This window comes from Molossus molossus, unplaced genomic scaffold (assembly GCF_014108415.1).
Source record: "Molossus molossus isolate mMolMol1 unplaced genomic scaffold, mMolMol1.p scaffold_m16_p_2, whole genome shotgun sequence".
NCBI lineage: Eukaryota > Metazoa > Chordata > Mammalia > Chiroptera > Molossidae > Molossus > Molossus molossus.
Genome location: NW_023425355.1, coordinates 4,276,318 through 4,292,815, shown reverse-complemented (window position 1 = coordinate 4,292,815; position 16,498 = coordinate 4,276,318). Strand labels below are relative to the sequence as shown.

Below are 16,498 nucleotides of genomic sequence, written 5' to 3'. Positions count from 1 at the left end.
CAAGCCTGAAACAATTACCTCAAATTTAATTGGATCACTCTGGAGTGACTCATGTCCAAGGGTGTTGTCAAACACAATGCAGCAATCAGCCAGCAACTACTCAGGGCTAACAGCTTAGTGTGATACCAAAAGAGGAAGATAAGTTAACATAGAGATCAGGGAAAGAGACAGCAAAGAACACCTTTATAAAACCACTGTCATGCCAAGGTGACTGAGCACAAGCCTAAGGCAGTGTTCTTTGAGACACAACATCAGAGACTGAACAATGCAGGAGTAATGGCCCTCGCTGAAACAGTTCATACAAATCACTAACAAAGAAGTAAACAAAATAAAATCAACAAGGTGTCTGTGCATGAAGGGGGCAGTAATTGGTATTCAGAGTTGTTATATCATTCAAATATCCCCTTATAGACCAAAACAAACAAACAAAAAAAACTGTAACATATGCAAAGGAAAAGGAAAGTGACTCATTCAAAGTGAAGAATCACAGGCAAAAACTTCCATTGAGAAGGCCTGGATATTAGAATTTGCAAAAAAATATTTTAAATCAGTAATTTAAATGTTTAAAAACATAAGCAAACCATGCTTTAAGAAAGTAAAAGAAGGTATTAAGACAATGACTCCTCAAATAGAAAATGTCAATAAAGCTATAAAATTTTTAAATATTTTAATTGTTTTTTTTTTAAGAGAGAGAGAGAGGAAGGGAGAGAGAGAGACACATCAATTTCTTGTTCCACTTACTTATGCATTCATTGGTTGCTTCTTGTATGTGCCCTGACCAGGGATCAAACCCACAACCTTGGCACATCGGAATGATGCTCCAACCAACTAAGGCACACTAGCCAGGGCTATTAGAAATTACTTTTTTATTGAATTGATTGGGGTGACATTGGTTCACAAAACCATAAAGGTTTCAAGTGTACAACTCAACAAAACATCATCTGCACACTGCATCGTGGGCCCATCACCCAAAGCAAAGTCTCTTCCCATCCCCATTTATCCTCCCTTTGCCCATCTCCATCTATCCCATAACCCTTTCCCTCTGGCTATCACCACTCTGTTGTTTGTGTCTCTATACATATATATATGTGTTTTTTCATTACTCCTTTCACCTTAAAAAAGAAGGAAATTTTACCATTTGCAACAGCATGGATAAACTTGTACTTATGCTAACTGACATAAGTCAAGTCAGAGAAAGACAAGTACCTATGATTTCATTCATATGTAGAAGAACAAAATAAACTAAGAGCAAAGTAGAAGCAGACTCATGGATACAGAAAATAGACTGACAGCTGTCAGATGGGAGGGGGTTTGGGGCTGGGTGAAAAGAGTGAGGGGATTTAACACAGAAAAAAAAGACTCATGGACACAGACAACAGTATGGTGATTGCTGAGGGAGTGGGGCAGGTAGAAGAGGGTAAAAGGGGATAAACGGTAGTGGAAGGAGACTTGACTTGGGGTGGTGAACACACAATACAATATACAGATGATGCACTGTAGAATCGTATACCTGATCCCTACATAATTTTTTTTTCTTTTTCTTTTTTTTTTTATTTATTGATTAATTTTTGTTACAAATGATTCTCCTTTTTTCCCCCACTGATTCCCCCCTCCCCCTTCCCTCCCTGCCCCTTCCCCAGATTGTTGTCCATGTCCACTGTTCATGCATACATGCATATAAGTTCTGTGGTTCATCCCTCTCTCACCTCCCCACTCCTTAGGGGATTGTCCTCAAACTGTTATGTTCATTATATTCCACAAATAATTTTATTAACCAATGTCACCCCATTAAATTCAATAAAAAAGGATATGAACATATAAACAGGAAATTTACAAAGAAAAAACTGAATAGCCAATAAATGCATGCAAATATCAAGAAAATATTATTTCATACAAATAGGATTTTAAAAGTCTTAGAACACACATGCTGGCAAGGATGGGAAAACAAGGAGTCATATATTACTGGTGAGAGTATAAATATCCACAAACTCTTTGGAAAACAATTTTACATTATCTAGAAAAACTGAATATAAACATGCCCTGCCACCAAGTAATTTTGCTTCTAGGTAATTACCCTAGGGAAACTCTCAGACATATGCTCAGGAAGACTTGTACACAGTGGGTTGTTCCAATGTTATTTTTAATAGCATAGTGTTGGAAACAATCTAAAAGGCCATCAGCAGGGAGTGGATAAACTGTGGGATATTCATATAATGGAATACAAAGCACTGTGAAAATGAATAAATGTATGTTTCCATAGCTGGTAATATGACTAAACCTGGAAAATATAAAGTTCAATAAAATAAGGAAATTTGTAGAATGTTATTTCTATATATTTTAAAAATTCAAAATAATACCATATGTTGAAAGCACAGACAAATTGAAAGACAGTGGCTATTTTCTGGAGAGGAAAAAAATAGGGTTTATTATCTGTAATTTTTTTTTAAAGAAAAAATCTGGATCAAATATAGCAAAAAATTAACATCTGTTCAATCTGGATGGTAGATGCATGAATATATGTAGTGTGTGTGTGTGTGTGTGTGTGTGTGTGTGCGTGTGTGTGTGTGTGTGTAGATTGAGCATTGTCCCATGGACTGAGAGGTCCAAGTTCAAGTCCCAGGTCAGGGCACATACACAAGTTGCAGGCTCGATCCCCAGTAAGGGGAGTACAGGAGGTAGTCGATCCACGTTTCTCTTTCACATTGATAGTCTCTATCTCTCTCTCCCTTCCATTCTCTATCTAATAAATAAATAAATAAGAGTATTTTTATAACTTAAAAATATTAAAAAGGAAAAGACAAATGTGAAATAAAGTAATAAATAAATATTTGAATAAATGAGTGATGAGTGGACATCCTAGATGTTGGGGCATATTATACAAAGAGTGGTAGAATACAACAGCTGCAAATATCATTGGCAGTATCTAATCTTATTCCACATCTGACACTTTCGGAAGTTGAGACCTAGAGAAATTAAGTGATTTCTAAGTCTCACTCACAGCCAGAATGGAATCCTGGCTTTCAGACTTACAGTCCAGGGCTCCCAGTATGCCTCAGGCTCTATCATTGCCACCTTCATTAGAAGATTCACAAAATTACAGGCATAGGAATGGTCCGGAGAACCAACAGTGGGACTTTCCTCAATAACCCAGTCATCCCCTAAGGGCCTCTTATGTAAAAATTAACATAAACTCTCCGAGAAAACTACATAGCTCATTTATGTGATGATTGCACTTCAAACCTTATTATAGCCTCTGCCAAATGTCAATGATAGGAAAACACCATCAAAAAAAAAGAAACACCCCAAGGAAAAGTTTGCTGGGGCTATAAAACCCCCACTTCTTACCTGCTTGGTGGAAGACAGCCCCGCTCATCTCCTTCATCTCTCTGAAGGTGAGTTTTCCTCAAAAGCCTACCAGGTCAATAATGCCCAATATTCTTTCTCAAACTGTCTGCATTCTGGTCTCTTATGTCACTGGCCGAGTCTAAAGAGAGTGAGCATCCCTATTTATTTTTGGTATCCTCTCTCCATTCACCTCATCCACGGTCATCCACGGCTTCATTCATAAGGTACACATCTGAATTGAAGACTGGGTTTTCAAAGTCCTTTCCAGTCTGTAGTACTTTACTGTAATTAACAACATTAGCTAATTTTTTTATCCTAACCCAAGGATACATTTTGGGGGGGGGTTCTTTTTTCCCCTTTATTGGTTTTAGAGAGAGAGGGTGAGAGAGTTAGAAACATCGATGAGAGAACATCAATCGGGCCCACAACCTGGGCATGTGTCGCGACCAGGAATCGAACCAGTGACCTCTTGATGCATGAGTGGATGTTCAACCACTGAGCCACACCGGCAGGACATGTTTTTAAATTGATTTTAGAAAGACAAAGAGAGAAAGAAAGAGAGAGAGAGAGATCAATGTGAGAGAGAAACATCAATAGGTTGCTCCAACAGAGAATCGAACACACAACCTAGGTATGTGCCCTGACTGGGAATCGAACCCACAACCTTTTGGTGTAGGGGACAACACTCCAACTAACTGAGCCACCCAGCCAGGGCAACAACAACAGTTAATTTTATTAAATGCTCACTAAGGGTTAGACATTGTTCTATGCACTTTTTGATTTTTAAAAAAATGGGTAAGCCTGGCTGGTGTGGCTCAGTGGTTGAGCATCAACCCATGCACCAAGAAGCTGTCAGTTCGATTCCTGGTCAGGACACATGCCCAGGTTGTGGGCCTAATCCCCAGTGGGGGGCATGCAGGAGGTGGCCAATCAATGTTCTCTCTGATGGATGTTTCCCTCCCTCTCACCCTCTCTCTTCCTCTCTAAAATCAATAAAGAAAACGTGTTTTAAAAAATAATAATAATAATTTTAAAATGGGTGATCCCTGGCTGGTGTTACTCAGTGGTTAGAGCACTGACACATGCACTGAAGGTTCACAGGTTCTATTCTCGGTTAAGGGCATGTACCTGGGTTGCAGGTTCGATCCCTGGCCCTGGTCAGGGCCGTGCAGTAGGCAACCAATCTATGTCTCTCTCACAGTGATGTTTCTCTCTCCCTCCCTTCCACTCTATCTATAAATCAATGGAAAAGTATCCTCGGGTGAGGATTAACAACAATAACAACAAATGTACGTGTAAGATCTATGTTTATTTCTCTTTCCATTAATTGTACCTCAATTAAAAATGGGTGAAAAGGGGCCCAAAGACAAAAGCTGTTCTACTTTGCTCTGAAATAAAACTACAAAACTAATTGAGAACACCCCTAAAGAAATCCTTACACATGGGGCAAAATTCAAGAATAATTTAAGTGGTAAGGCTATATGAAAAAATATAACTGCACAGTTAGTATGTTTATTTTATTTTATTTTTATTGAGATTATTTGGGTGACATTAGTTAATAAAGTTATATAGATTTCAAGTGTACAATTCTTTTTTTTTTTTGGTATGTGCCCCTAGCAGGAACTGAACCCAGGACTCTCTGGTCCGCAGGCCGACGCTCCAACCGCTGAGCCAAACCGGCCAGGGCTGTACAATTCTATAATACATCATCTGCATATTGTATTGTATGTTCACTACCCCAAGTCAAGGTCTCCTTCCATCACCATTTATCCCCCCTTTACCCTCTTCTACCTCCTGCCACCCTCTTTCACTCCAGGAATCACCATACTGTTTGTATCCATGAGTGTTTTTTTTCTTAATCCCTTCATGTTTTCCACCCAGCACTCAGTGTGTTCTCTGTATCTATGATTCTGTTTCTATTTTGCTAGTTTATTTTGTTCATTAGATTCCACATATATGTGAAATCACATGGTACTCGTCTTTCTTTCTCTGACTGGTTTATTTCACTTAGCATTATTTTTCAATTAGAGTTTACATTCAATATTATTTTGTATCAGTTTTAACTGTACATCTTAGTGGTTAGACAACCATGTACTTTACAAGGTGATACTCCCAATATATCTAGTACCCACCTGGCACCATACATCGTCATTACAATTTTTTTTACTACATTCCCTATGCTGTACTTTACATCCCCATGACTATTTTGTGACTACCAATTTGTACTTTTTAAGCCCTTCACCTTTTTCGCCCAATCCCCCAACCGTCTTCCCCTCTAGCAACCTCCAGTCCACTCTCTGTATCTATGAGTCTGTTTCTACTTCATTTGTTTGTTTATATTGTCCTTAAGATTCCACATATAAGTGAAATCATATGGTATTTATCTTTCTCTGTCGGGTTTATTTCATGTAGCATAGTGCCCTCCACGTCCATCCATGCTGTCACAAATAGTAAGATTTCATTCTTTTTTTATGGCTGAGTAATATTCCTTTGTATATATGCACTTCATTTTGTTTTGTTTTTTATCCGATCATCTATCGATGAACATTTGGGTTGCTCCCATATCTTGACTATTGTAAATAGTGCTACAATGAACACAGGGGTGCATACAGTTTTTTGAAGTAGTGTCCTGGATATATACTCAGAAACGGTATCGCTGGGTCAAAATGTAGTTCTTTTTAAAAATTTTTAGGTAACTCCATACTGCTTTCCACAGTGGCTGTACCAGTCTACACTCTTACCAACAGTGCAGGAGGGTTCCTTTTCCCCATATCCTTGCCAACACTTGTTTGTAGATATGTGGATGATAGTCATTCTAACTAGGCAATAAATTTCTGACATTTCTCTTAGCAATATTTTTTTCTGACATACCTCCTCAAACAAAGAAAAGAAAAAGAAAAAAATAAGCAAACAGGACTACATCAAACTAAAATGTTTCTACAGAGCAAATGAAACCATCAACAAAAGTAAAAGACAACCTACTGAATGGAAGAAGATATTTGCCAATGATATATCTGATAAGGGGTTAATATCCAAAATTTATAAAGAACTCAGACAACGCAATAGCAAAGCAAAACAAATAATCCAATTAAAAGTGGGCAGAGGACCTGAATAGATATTCTCCAAAGAGGACGTACAGGTGGCCAAGAGACACATAAAATGTTGCTCGACATCACTAATCTTCAGAGAGATGCAAATTAAAGCCACAATGAGTTACTACCTCATACCTGTTAGAAAGTATATTTTTAATAGAAAAAAAGAGCCAGCTACTTCTGATAGCAAAAAGGTGGTTTCCATGACTCAAAAATAGAAAATATAGAACTTTAATACTTAGGATGATAAAAATGTAAGGCCAGTCTTGCTGGGAATGGTGAACAAAATAAACTGACAAACAAAATAGATCCAGAGACATGGAAGCAGGTAACAGCCTGACGAACCTCAGAGGGAAGGTGGGAAGGGGGCCGGAAAGACACAAAGCAAAGAACTTATATGTATATATGCATAACCCATGGACACAGACAATAGTGTGGTGAAGGTTGGGGGGCAGGATCGGGGTAGAGGGGTCAATGGGGGAAAAAAGAGGGGACATCTGTAATACTTTCAACAATAAAGATAAATTTTTAAAACTTAAGAAACTAAAATATTAAGAATTGTGAAAAAAATTAGAAAATTTATCTTCATAGTATGAATATAAACATTATTATGTGTGAGATTATTTCACCAATAAAAATGGAGAAAGAGATTTAGGAACAAACTTGATACTGTAAACCTAATAATTATGTTCTCTAAGTACATAAAAAAAAAAAAAACTTTCTTCTGAGTCACATACAAAGTATGATTTTGGAAGGCAAAGAGTAATTTGAGTACACATTTGGTTATATGTTTAATTTAGTTGGCTGGAAAAAATAAATTGTAGCATGACTAAAAAAAAAAATGTAACTATTTAAGCCAAAACAGGTTTTTCCTATTTAAATATCTAAGTAGAAAAACAACCTAATTACTTTCTGTTCAAAATCCAGGATAATATTTTAACCCAAATCTTGGCAAGGAAAGTAGTTTACTTAACTATATGACAATGGTGAACTTTACCTGAACCCGGTGCTCCAAGGAAACTGAGAAGGTTTAGAATTTTCCCCGTCTTTTTGATCCTGAGAAACAACTAACTTCAATGGACCACCCTGACCTCATTTATAAGGTGCATCTCCATCCTTTCACATGACTCATGTAAACTCATGATAACTCCCTCTCTTACCTGCTTCTATAAAACCTCACATTTCATTCTTCTATAAGATGTATCTCAGTAATAAAGGTTCTCCATGTTGCAAAAGTTGGAATAAAAGCATCTCCTTGTTTGTCTTTGGCAAAGCTACAGTAATCAAGGCAGTGTGGTACTTTTAAAAGAGTAGATTTTAAAAGTTCTCATCACAAGACTAAAAAAAATTGTAACTATGGGGTGGGGAAGGGTGGTAGTGGCATAAGTATACATAGACTAATGAAACAAAAGAGAGACAACAAAAATAAACAACCCCTTCCCCCCCACACACACACACACATACAGTGCAATGATTTTTGACAAGGGTACCAGGACTCTTCCTTAGGAAAAGAACAGACTTTTCAACAAATAGAGCTAGGAAAAGTTGATGGCCACATAATTTGAGATTCCTTATGGAAAGTTCCAGCAAAGCATACATAAAAATCCCTGTGTACTCGATTACCATTCTTGCTGCATTTATTTAAATAATCGGGTCAAATCTAATGAGACCAGACTTACTTTGTAAAGAAGACTCAAACAGGGGGATGACTTGTTCTGAGAGACATTTATGTTTCAACGGAAAACTATAGCACAGCTTGAAGGATCATTAGATTCTCGCTCTGTTCATTGTCCTTTAGCTGCTTTTTTCCTCTTGGTAAGTTACATTTCGTCACTACCTACCAAATTACCAACTCTTCTAGTTTCCTTCAGTATCTGATTCCAACTCTCCAAATGAACATTTCCCATTTTTCCCAGCCTCCTAACTCGGCATCACTAAGGACTACAACTGCCAACTTCCCAAAGCCCTGCAAGCTGAAACTAGACAACTTGCTTAACACTTCAAAGAAAGCAACACGACAGATCATGTATGGGGAACATTCATGCACGGAGTTGCTGCTCTGTGTGTCACTCGGGATGCTATAAGCTCAACACCCAGAAATCCTCAACACTGGTTGCCCAAATACCTAGTCTCAACAGATGGCTCAAATGCTCCTTAGTGAACAAATGGTGACCGAATGAGAAATGGACCTAAGTTGTTCAAAGAATAAAGAATGTCTATTCTTTCCTTGATCGAGGAAAAGGACAGACAGAAAATCAGGATCAAGATGGAAGAGTAGGACGATCCTGAGCTCACCTCCTCCCACAACACAGCAAAACTACAACTACACACAGAACAACTATCACTGAGAACTACCTGAAGACCAGCAGAACTTATTCTTATCACTAAGAACATAAAGAAAGGCCACATCCAGGCGGGTAAAAGGGCACAGGCACAGTCTAGTCAGGACACACACTCACCGTGTGATGACCCACAACAAGTAGGGATATCACAACTGCAGAGCTCCACGCGGAGGAGCGAGGGATCTGAGCCCTCCATAGGCGCCCCAGGCCAGCACACCCACACCAGGAAAAGGAGCCCCCGTAATATCTAGCTGTAAAAAACAGTGGAGCTTACGTTTGGGAGAGCTGAAGAGCTGTAGGAAACAGACTCGTCTCTTAAGGAGCTCATGCACAAACTCACAAAGAGTCCCAGCACAGAGGCATCAGTCTGATAATCGCGTGGGTCATATGTGAAGGGGAGACATTGACTAATCTTAGGGCAAAAGCTGGAGGAAGAAGTATCTTTTGGAACTTTCTCTGGGGATGGAAGTGCTTACAGGCACCATTTTTTATATTCTCTTTCCAGCTAGTTGGCCTGGTGCTGGTGGGTGCCATTTTTGACATTCTCAATTAACCTGGTTAACACTGTTCACCCACACTACCATTTTGGAGATCCTGCCCACATAACCTGCCTGCTCCAACTGGCACCCCTCCAAAGTTGTTCCCACTCTAGCACAAAAAGCAGGCACCCTCGGCCTACACCAGAACCCATCCAAAGCATCTCCGGCCCTACACTCAGCATGCAAATTTAGCAGATACCGGTGTCCTTCAAAAACAACTGTCACCCTCTCACAGTTGAGGGGTGAGCTCAGCACCCCTCAAACCTGTCCTCTACCACCACACCAAGCAGGTGGCCTCAGATGGTATTAGTGCCTCTCCAAAGTTACTCCCAATTCAGGAGCAACCCCCCACATACCTGTGCACCAGCCAAAGTCAAGCCTTCCAGCCACCAGCAGTGAAGGCCTGCTGCTCACAATAGTGTGCCAGAAGCTGCTGTAGTAAAACCCAGCAGGAAGCCACACCACGGTTCTCACTTGCAAATGTTCCCACAGCAACCACAGCCAGGGTGGGGGACTTCCCTGTCCATCAGAACATGGGCAACAGTTGTGGCTGGGCCTTGCAGACAGCCAGGCCAGAAGCCAACCCCACCCAACACTGCACCCACAGCAGTCACAAGCAGGCGTCAAAGAGAGCCAGGCCAGGGACCTTCCCTGTCCACCTGCATGTCAGCAAGTGTCAAGGCTGACCCTGACAGCCATTTGGCCTCGGGCCAAATCTTTCCCACCAGCACGGCCCAGAAATCACACCAAACTATGACAGCTGAATGTACACAGCCTACACAACAGAAACCTGTGGATCACCTGACTCTGGTGACCAGAGGAGATTGTGCCACTGGGTCCCACAGGACACCTTCTGTATATGGCTACTTTTTCAAGACCAGAACATGTAACTGATCTACCTAATACATAGAAACAAATGGAATTAAGCAAATGAGGAGATAAAGCAGTGGTACTCAACCTGTGGGTCACGACCCCTTGGGGGTCGAATGACCCTTTCACAGGGGTCGCCTAAGACCACTGGAAAACACATATTTCCGATGGTCTTAGGAACCAAGACACCGCTCCTCTATTTGTCTCCAGGAGAGTCTACCCACATGCAAATACACCCACTTACAACATGAAGAACTGTATTAAAGGGTCGTGGCATTAGGAAGGTAGAGAAACACTGAGATAAAAGAATATATTCCAAATAAAAGTTCATGATAAAACCTCAGAAAAGTAACTAAACAAAACAGAGATATTCAACCTACCAGATAAAGAGTTCAAAGTAATGCTTATAAAGGTGTTCACCAAATTCACCAAAGAAAAATGAATGAACACAGCAAGAACTTCAACAAAAATATAGAAAATATAAAAAAGAATAAAATGAGTGACAAATCTCAGAGGGAAGGGGGTGGGAGGGTGGAAGTGAGGAGGAGGATGTCAATGGGGGGGAAGGAGGGAAATCTGTAATACTTTCAACAAGAAAGATAAACTTTTAAAATTATTAGACTATTAAAAACAGAGAAAGGTAACTAGGATAAAAATCAACCATTAGGAAAACATAGAAAAAGAAGCTAAAGGGGGCAAAGATAGAATGCTGTGAAATACCTAGAGAAGATTTGTAAGCTAGGAAGAAAAAGGACCTGACAATAGTCACCTGAATAATATAAAATATTAGAAGAATGAAAAGACTGCAGAATTGTAGAAGTCACGTAGGGAGAAAATGTCTATTAGATTTCCCAAGATTACACCTTCTAACCCTTGTCGGAGTAGTTCCAGGGGAGAGGTTGGGGATGAAGCCAAATTGTAGAGGTTTTGAGGAGTAAGTAAGATGTGAAGAAGGAGAGATGCTCATCATTTCTCCCAAAGCAAGATTGTCTCTGACCCAGGGTAGGCAAATATGTGTACATTTTACCTTTGAAAATATTTTTTTTAATTCTATAACCTGCTTTAATAATTTCTCCTTTCTCTTACAGTCACATTTCCTAATACATAAACAACTCCAAATAAGAATTAGGAAATTAAAATTGTTACCAAAAAACGCATTCAGCAGCTTCTGAACCTGAATATTGCTCCCCACGGTACGGTATAATCCCTCTGTCTTGATCCCTAGGGAAAGAAAATCAGATCAATTTTGTCTATATAGCTAGAGTTTTCATCTACCTCAGGGTAGAGAAAGTAGGTACTTACACACTGGAGTCAGTTCAAACAAGAAAGGGTTACCCTACTCTCTCCAAGCTCTCCAGCCCTCCGCTGTAGTAGAGGAACAGTCCTGAAGCATCTCAGTGAATTATTCTGTTCATACTTTAATTTGTATTATACCAAGCCCTCATTAATATGAACAGAAGTGAACACACTCTATAGTAAACAGCATATGCCTCAGTGGGGAGCAGCAGAAGACTGAGAATCGTGCTACCATCTTGAAAAGGAGCTAAGATCTGATTGAAAAAGAAGCAATGTCAGCCTGGCCGGTGTGGCTCAGTGGTTGAGCATCGACCCATGCACCAAGAGGTCACCAGTTTGATTCCTAGTCAGGGCACATGCCCAGATTCTGGGCCTGATCCCTAGTAGGCAGTGCACAGGATGCGGCCAATTAATGTTCTTTCTCATCAATGTTTCTATCTCCCTCCCTTTACCTTCCTCTTTCTCTAAAATCAATAAAGAAAAAAAAAATTTAAAGAAAGAGCTCAGCTGGTGTGGCTCAGTTGACTGAGCGTTGTCCCATGGACTGAGAGGTCCCGGTTCGATTCCTGGTCAGGGCACATGCCTGGGTTGCAGGTTCGATCCCTGTTGAGGGGCGTGCAGGAGGCAGCTGATCAGTGTTTATTTCTCACATCAATGTTTCTATCTCTCTCTCCCTTCCTCTCTCTCTAAAAAAAATAAATAAAAACTATATTAAAAAAAGAAAAAGAAGCAATGTCAGCCTTCAAGATGCCGTTGAGCATTGATAAAAAGGAAGAGGGGGCTGGGGTACGGAAGACGTAAAACAAAGACCATCTTGTGCATGGTGAAGCATCATCAACCTGGAAAAATGCTTCTCCCACATTTGTCTGAATTTAGCTTTGCCCCATCAACTTTTTTTTTTCCTTTATTGATTTTAGAGGGAAGGGAGAGGGAGAGATAGAAACATCGATGAGAGAGAACATCAACTGGCCACCTCCTGCATGTTCCCCACTGGGGACTTGGCCCTCAACCTGGGAATGTGCCCTGACCGGGAATGGAACTGGCGACCTCTTGGTGCATGGGTCGACTCTCAGCCACTGAGCCACACCAGCCAGGCTGTGCCATCAACTTTTAAAGCACTATATATCGTTGCAGAAACTAAACTCCTGTTTACTTAGGACTACCTTCAAAACACTACCTGATGGGTGCCAGGTAGTGTTTAAGAATACGTTATAAGCCATTTGAAGCACTTTCTCTTTCGAAGCAGGAAGCCACAAATTATCCAAATATCCTTGGGTACTACTGGTCGGGAATTCACTGAAATTATACAAATTGTGTCTAGTGTTCAATGTTTATAAACAGCATTTATCCCTGAAGTGAGTGCTGACCAACAGATGATACCATTGCTGCTTTCGAGAGATTGGCCCAGGATTAAGTCAGACTGGCTGCATTCAAACACCGCCAAGGCTATGGCTTATTATCTTACCTTTGGTCTCAATGACATTGATACATTTTCTAACAAACTTGAAGCCCACTTCGTTCAGCTCCACTGTTTCAAGCAGAGAAAAGCAGAGTTAGACTTTGACGTACACAAGCTCACCTACCAAGCATTCAACTAGCAACTAGGGCTTTGGTTGTCATCTCCAATCACCCTTAAATGGAGCAGTCCATTGCTTGGGGAAAGGGATACAGTTTTTACTCTTTATAACACAAAATGTTTTTAGTTAGCCCTCTGCATTTATGTCTGCTTTAGGCATGCACAACATCAAATGTGAAATGTTAGGCTGGAAATGCAGACAATTTCTACCCTACGTCTAGAACAAGAAGGATATAATGTGCTTCTTTATATTACTACTGCTACTCCCACCATACATTAAGATAAAGTGACTTCCTTAGTTCAATCAATAGATGCATATTTTCAAAATAGGTCTGAATTTCATTCCACACGTGGCATCCATAAACACACATGCATCGATATCACTGGTGACAGCATTTACTGTGATTAAGACAGCTGGCAGTTCATAATGTCAGGAGATCAGAAATGTGACTCACTTTCTTCCTGTTTCGTTATGGGACTGTGGTAGATCTACAAAAGAAGAGAAACACAAAGAGCTGTGGCACTGGGAATCGCTACAGGTATGGGGAAGCATGACAAATGACAGTGATCAAAACCATTCGTGACTCAAAGGCTTTAACAAGAAGGGCCAGTGAGCTAAACAGAATCATCCTTGCCCGAGTCCCTAGGAAACAGTTGAAATAACAATCCCTGAAGATTACACTGGATTTCGTACTGCTCGTTGCAGCTAAAGTTATAACCCGCTTAGACATTTCCTTAGGTTAGGCTTGGAGAGTTTTTCCGATGGAGCAAGAGCGCATGAGAGAATGGAAGTGGATTCCTCATGCATACCTGGGTCATGGGCATTGATGGTAAAATTATATATTCCCAGTACCAACCTCCTTCACCTCCAAGACTAGTTAACAAGTGTTACTCTATGGAAAGGCAACTGTCCATCTGTAAGAGGTCCATGCCCTGACAGATTTCTCTGTCTCATCTTGAAGTATACATTGTGATAGCGATGGAGAGACCAAAGAGGAGATCCTTGCCTCCTCCAGTCTAGCCCTGGTTCTGCCTCTAGCTCATTGCAAAATGTAGGGCACATCCTTTTCATCCTCTGGACTTCAAAATTCGTATCTCTAAAATGATCAGGATTGGAGGAGATGTTCCTTCATGTCCTGATCTTCTCTTACACTTTAGGCAAAGGCATGCAAAACTTGTGTAAAATGAATGGATCGGGGCGTTAAGTAAAGCAGCAACAACATTAGCATCGCCAGGCTGCAGGAAATAAGCCCTCGATCTGCCAGCTGGTAGAGTCTGCTTTAACAGTCTTTCCTTTTAAAATACTTTTTTTTGTATATGGTGCTGCAGTCGTCCCCGCCGCTTTGTGCTTCAACTTTCACTGCTCCCCTCTATCACGGCTCTCTCAAATACATTCATTAAAAAGTTGGTCGAGCCCTGGCCGGTTTGGCTCAGCGGTTGGAGCGTCGGGCTGCGGTACAGAGAGACCCGGGTTCGGTTCCCGCTAAGGGCATGTACCTCGGTTGCAGTTTGTCCCCGGCCCTGGTTGGTCGTGCGGGTGGCAGCCACTCGATGTGTCCCTTCACATTGATGTTTCTCTCTCTCTCTCTTCCTCTCTCTCCCTCCTGCTCTATCTGCACAAAAAATGGAAAAATGTCCTCGGGTGAGGATAAAAAAAAAAAAAAAAAAAGTTGGTCGAGACAGTGAAAATGATACAGAGTGCACTCGGTTATCTGAGTCAGTTGTGCACCCCTGTACTACAATTAAAATTAAAATCACTGCCCTGGCCGGTTTGGCTCAGCGGTTAGAGCATCGGTCTGCAGTCTGGAGAGACCCGGGTTCGGTTCCCGCTAAGGGCACGTACCTCGGTTGCAGTTTGTCCCCAGCCATGGTTGGTCGTGCGGGTGGCAGCCACTCGATGTGTTCCTTTCACATCGATGCTTCTATCTCTCTCTCTGTTCCTCTCTCTCCCTCCCACTCTACCTGAACAAAAGATGGAAAAATGTCCTCAGGTGAGGATAAAAAAAAAAAAAGAAAAAATTAAAATCACTGTCCGTATGGACTGTAGGCCTATGTATCCGAGCACCCCAGGAATCCTTCAATGCCAGGTGCAACCGCTCGAGTCTGGAACAGATGAACCGGGATCAACGAGGGACGACTGTACACCTATAAGTATTTCAGTGAGATGAGGTTCCATGCTGTCCGGCCCTTGCTGCCACTTTGACAAACAATATATTTGTGATAAGTTGGTCAAGATCCACATTCAGTGGGCCCATATTCTAACATTATTCTCCACACACACACACACAAAAAAACTTCTGCATCCTTCAATCTTTGAAACCTAAAGAGAGAACAATTTCAGGAGAGGGATTCAAGAGTAAAATGCCTTGCTGAGCCTCCTAGCACCCTCCTAGAGAAACATCAAAGACATGCTCCAGATTTCTGGCCGGGGAAAGAGAAAGGACAGGTCTTGGACTTTCTTCTTCAATGATTTTTTTAAATAAGTTTTTTTATTGATTTTAGAGAGAGAGGAAGGGAGGGGGAGAGAAAGAGAGAAACATCGATAAGAGAGAACATCAATTGGCTGCCTCCTGCACGCCCCCTGCTGGGAAGCCAGCCCACAACCCGGGCATGTGCCCTAACTGGGAATCAAACTGGTGACCTCTCAGTCCATGGGACAATGCTCAACCAACTGAGCGACACCAGGGGGCTTGGACTACTTTCTGCATGGCACTCCTCACTTCCAGTTTAGAGCTATCTTCATGGTTGCCATAAATGCAATCTGGGGTCTGTGCACACCTGTTCATATTCCAGGGCTCTGAGGACAGACAAAAGGAAGACCCTGAAATATATCTCCCCTCTTCTCAAGGGGAATAGAGCAAGGAGATTAGACTGTATCCAAATACTATTGAATCTCAGTAGTTTTGCACCCGTACTTCAGACTAGTTAGAAGCACCTAAAACTAGTATGACATTACGGTTGAAAGACTGGCTTTCATTTGATTTTTAAAGCAACCCTGTGAAGTAGATAGAAAGATCATTAAAGCCATTTTCCTGAAGAGAAGAAAACTGAGTCTCAGAGAGACGAATTAACTTTCTCACGGTCACACAACCACTGAATAGCAGAACCGCGATCCAAATCTGGGTCTTTCATATTCCAAGACTATGACCCTGATATTATTTCATAAGCCACTAGGAGAAACCTACTGGGAAGATACTGAAGAGAGAAAAAGCTTTTTAATCATTTCTTACTGTTCATATCGGTCTTTATAGGATAATCACCAACCCTTTTAAGGCATCGCCTACGTCCTGGGCAACAGTCAACTAAATACAGTAGTCCGTCTTGGGATACAGGATGGCAATGCCATCTCCTACACTAGCTGTACCCTTAAAGATAATAAACTGACTTTTGGGTGTAACAAGGGGGCAGCAAAACAATTTTGAATAAAATCTTAATAAA

At 41.0% G+C, this 16,498-nt stretch overlaps 1 protein-coding gene across 1 annotated transcript in view; it reads right to left on the bottom strand.

The window, feature by feature from the left end:
• OPHN1 (oligophrenin 1) overlaps positions 1 to 16,498 on the bottom strand; it is a 293,249-nt gene that overhangs the window by 97,048 nt on the left and 179,703 nt on the right. Inside the window, exons 13-15 of the mRNA XM_036271467.1 lie at positions 13,516 to 13,549; positions 12,950 to 13,012; positions 11,335 to 11,409 (exon numbers count right to left, since the gene is read on the bottom strand). Of these exons, the coding sequence (XP_036127360.1) occupies positions 11,335 to 11,409; positions 12,950 to 13,012; positions 13,516 to 13,549 (172 nt within the window). The remainder of the gene's footprint in view (positions 1 to 11,334; positions 11,410 to 12,949; positions 13,013 to 13,515; positions 13,550 to 16,498) is intronic.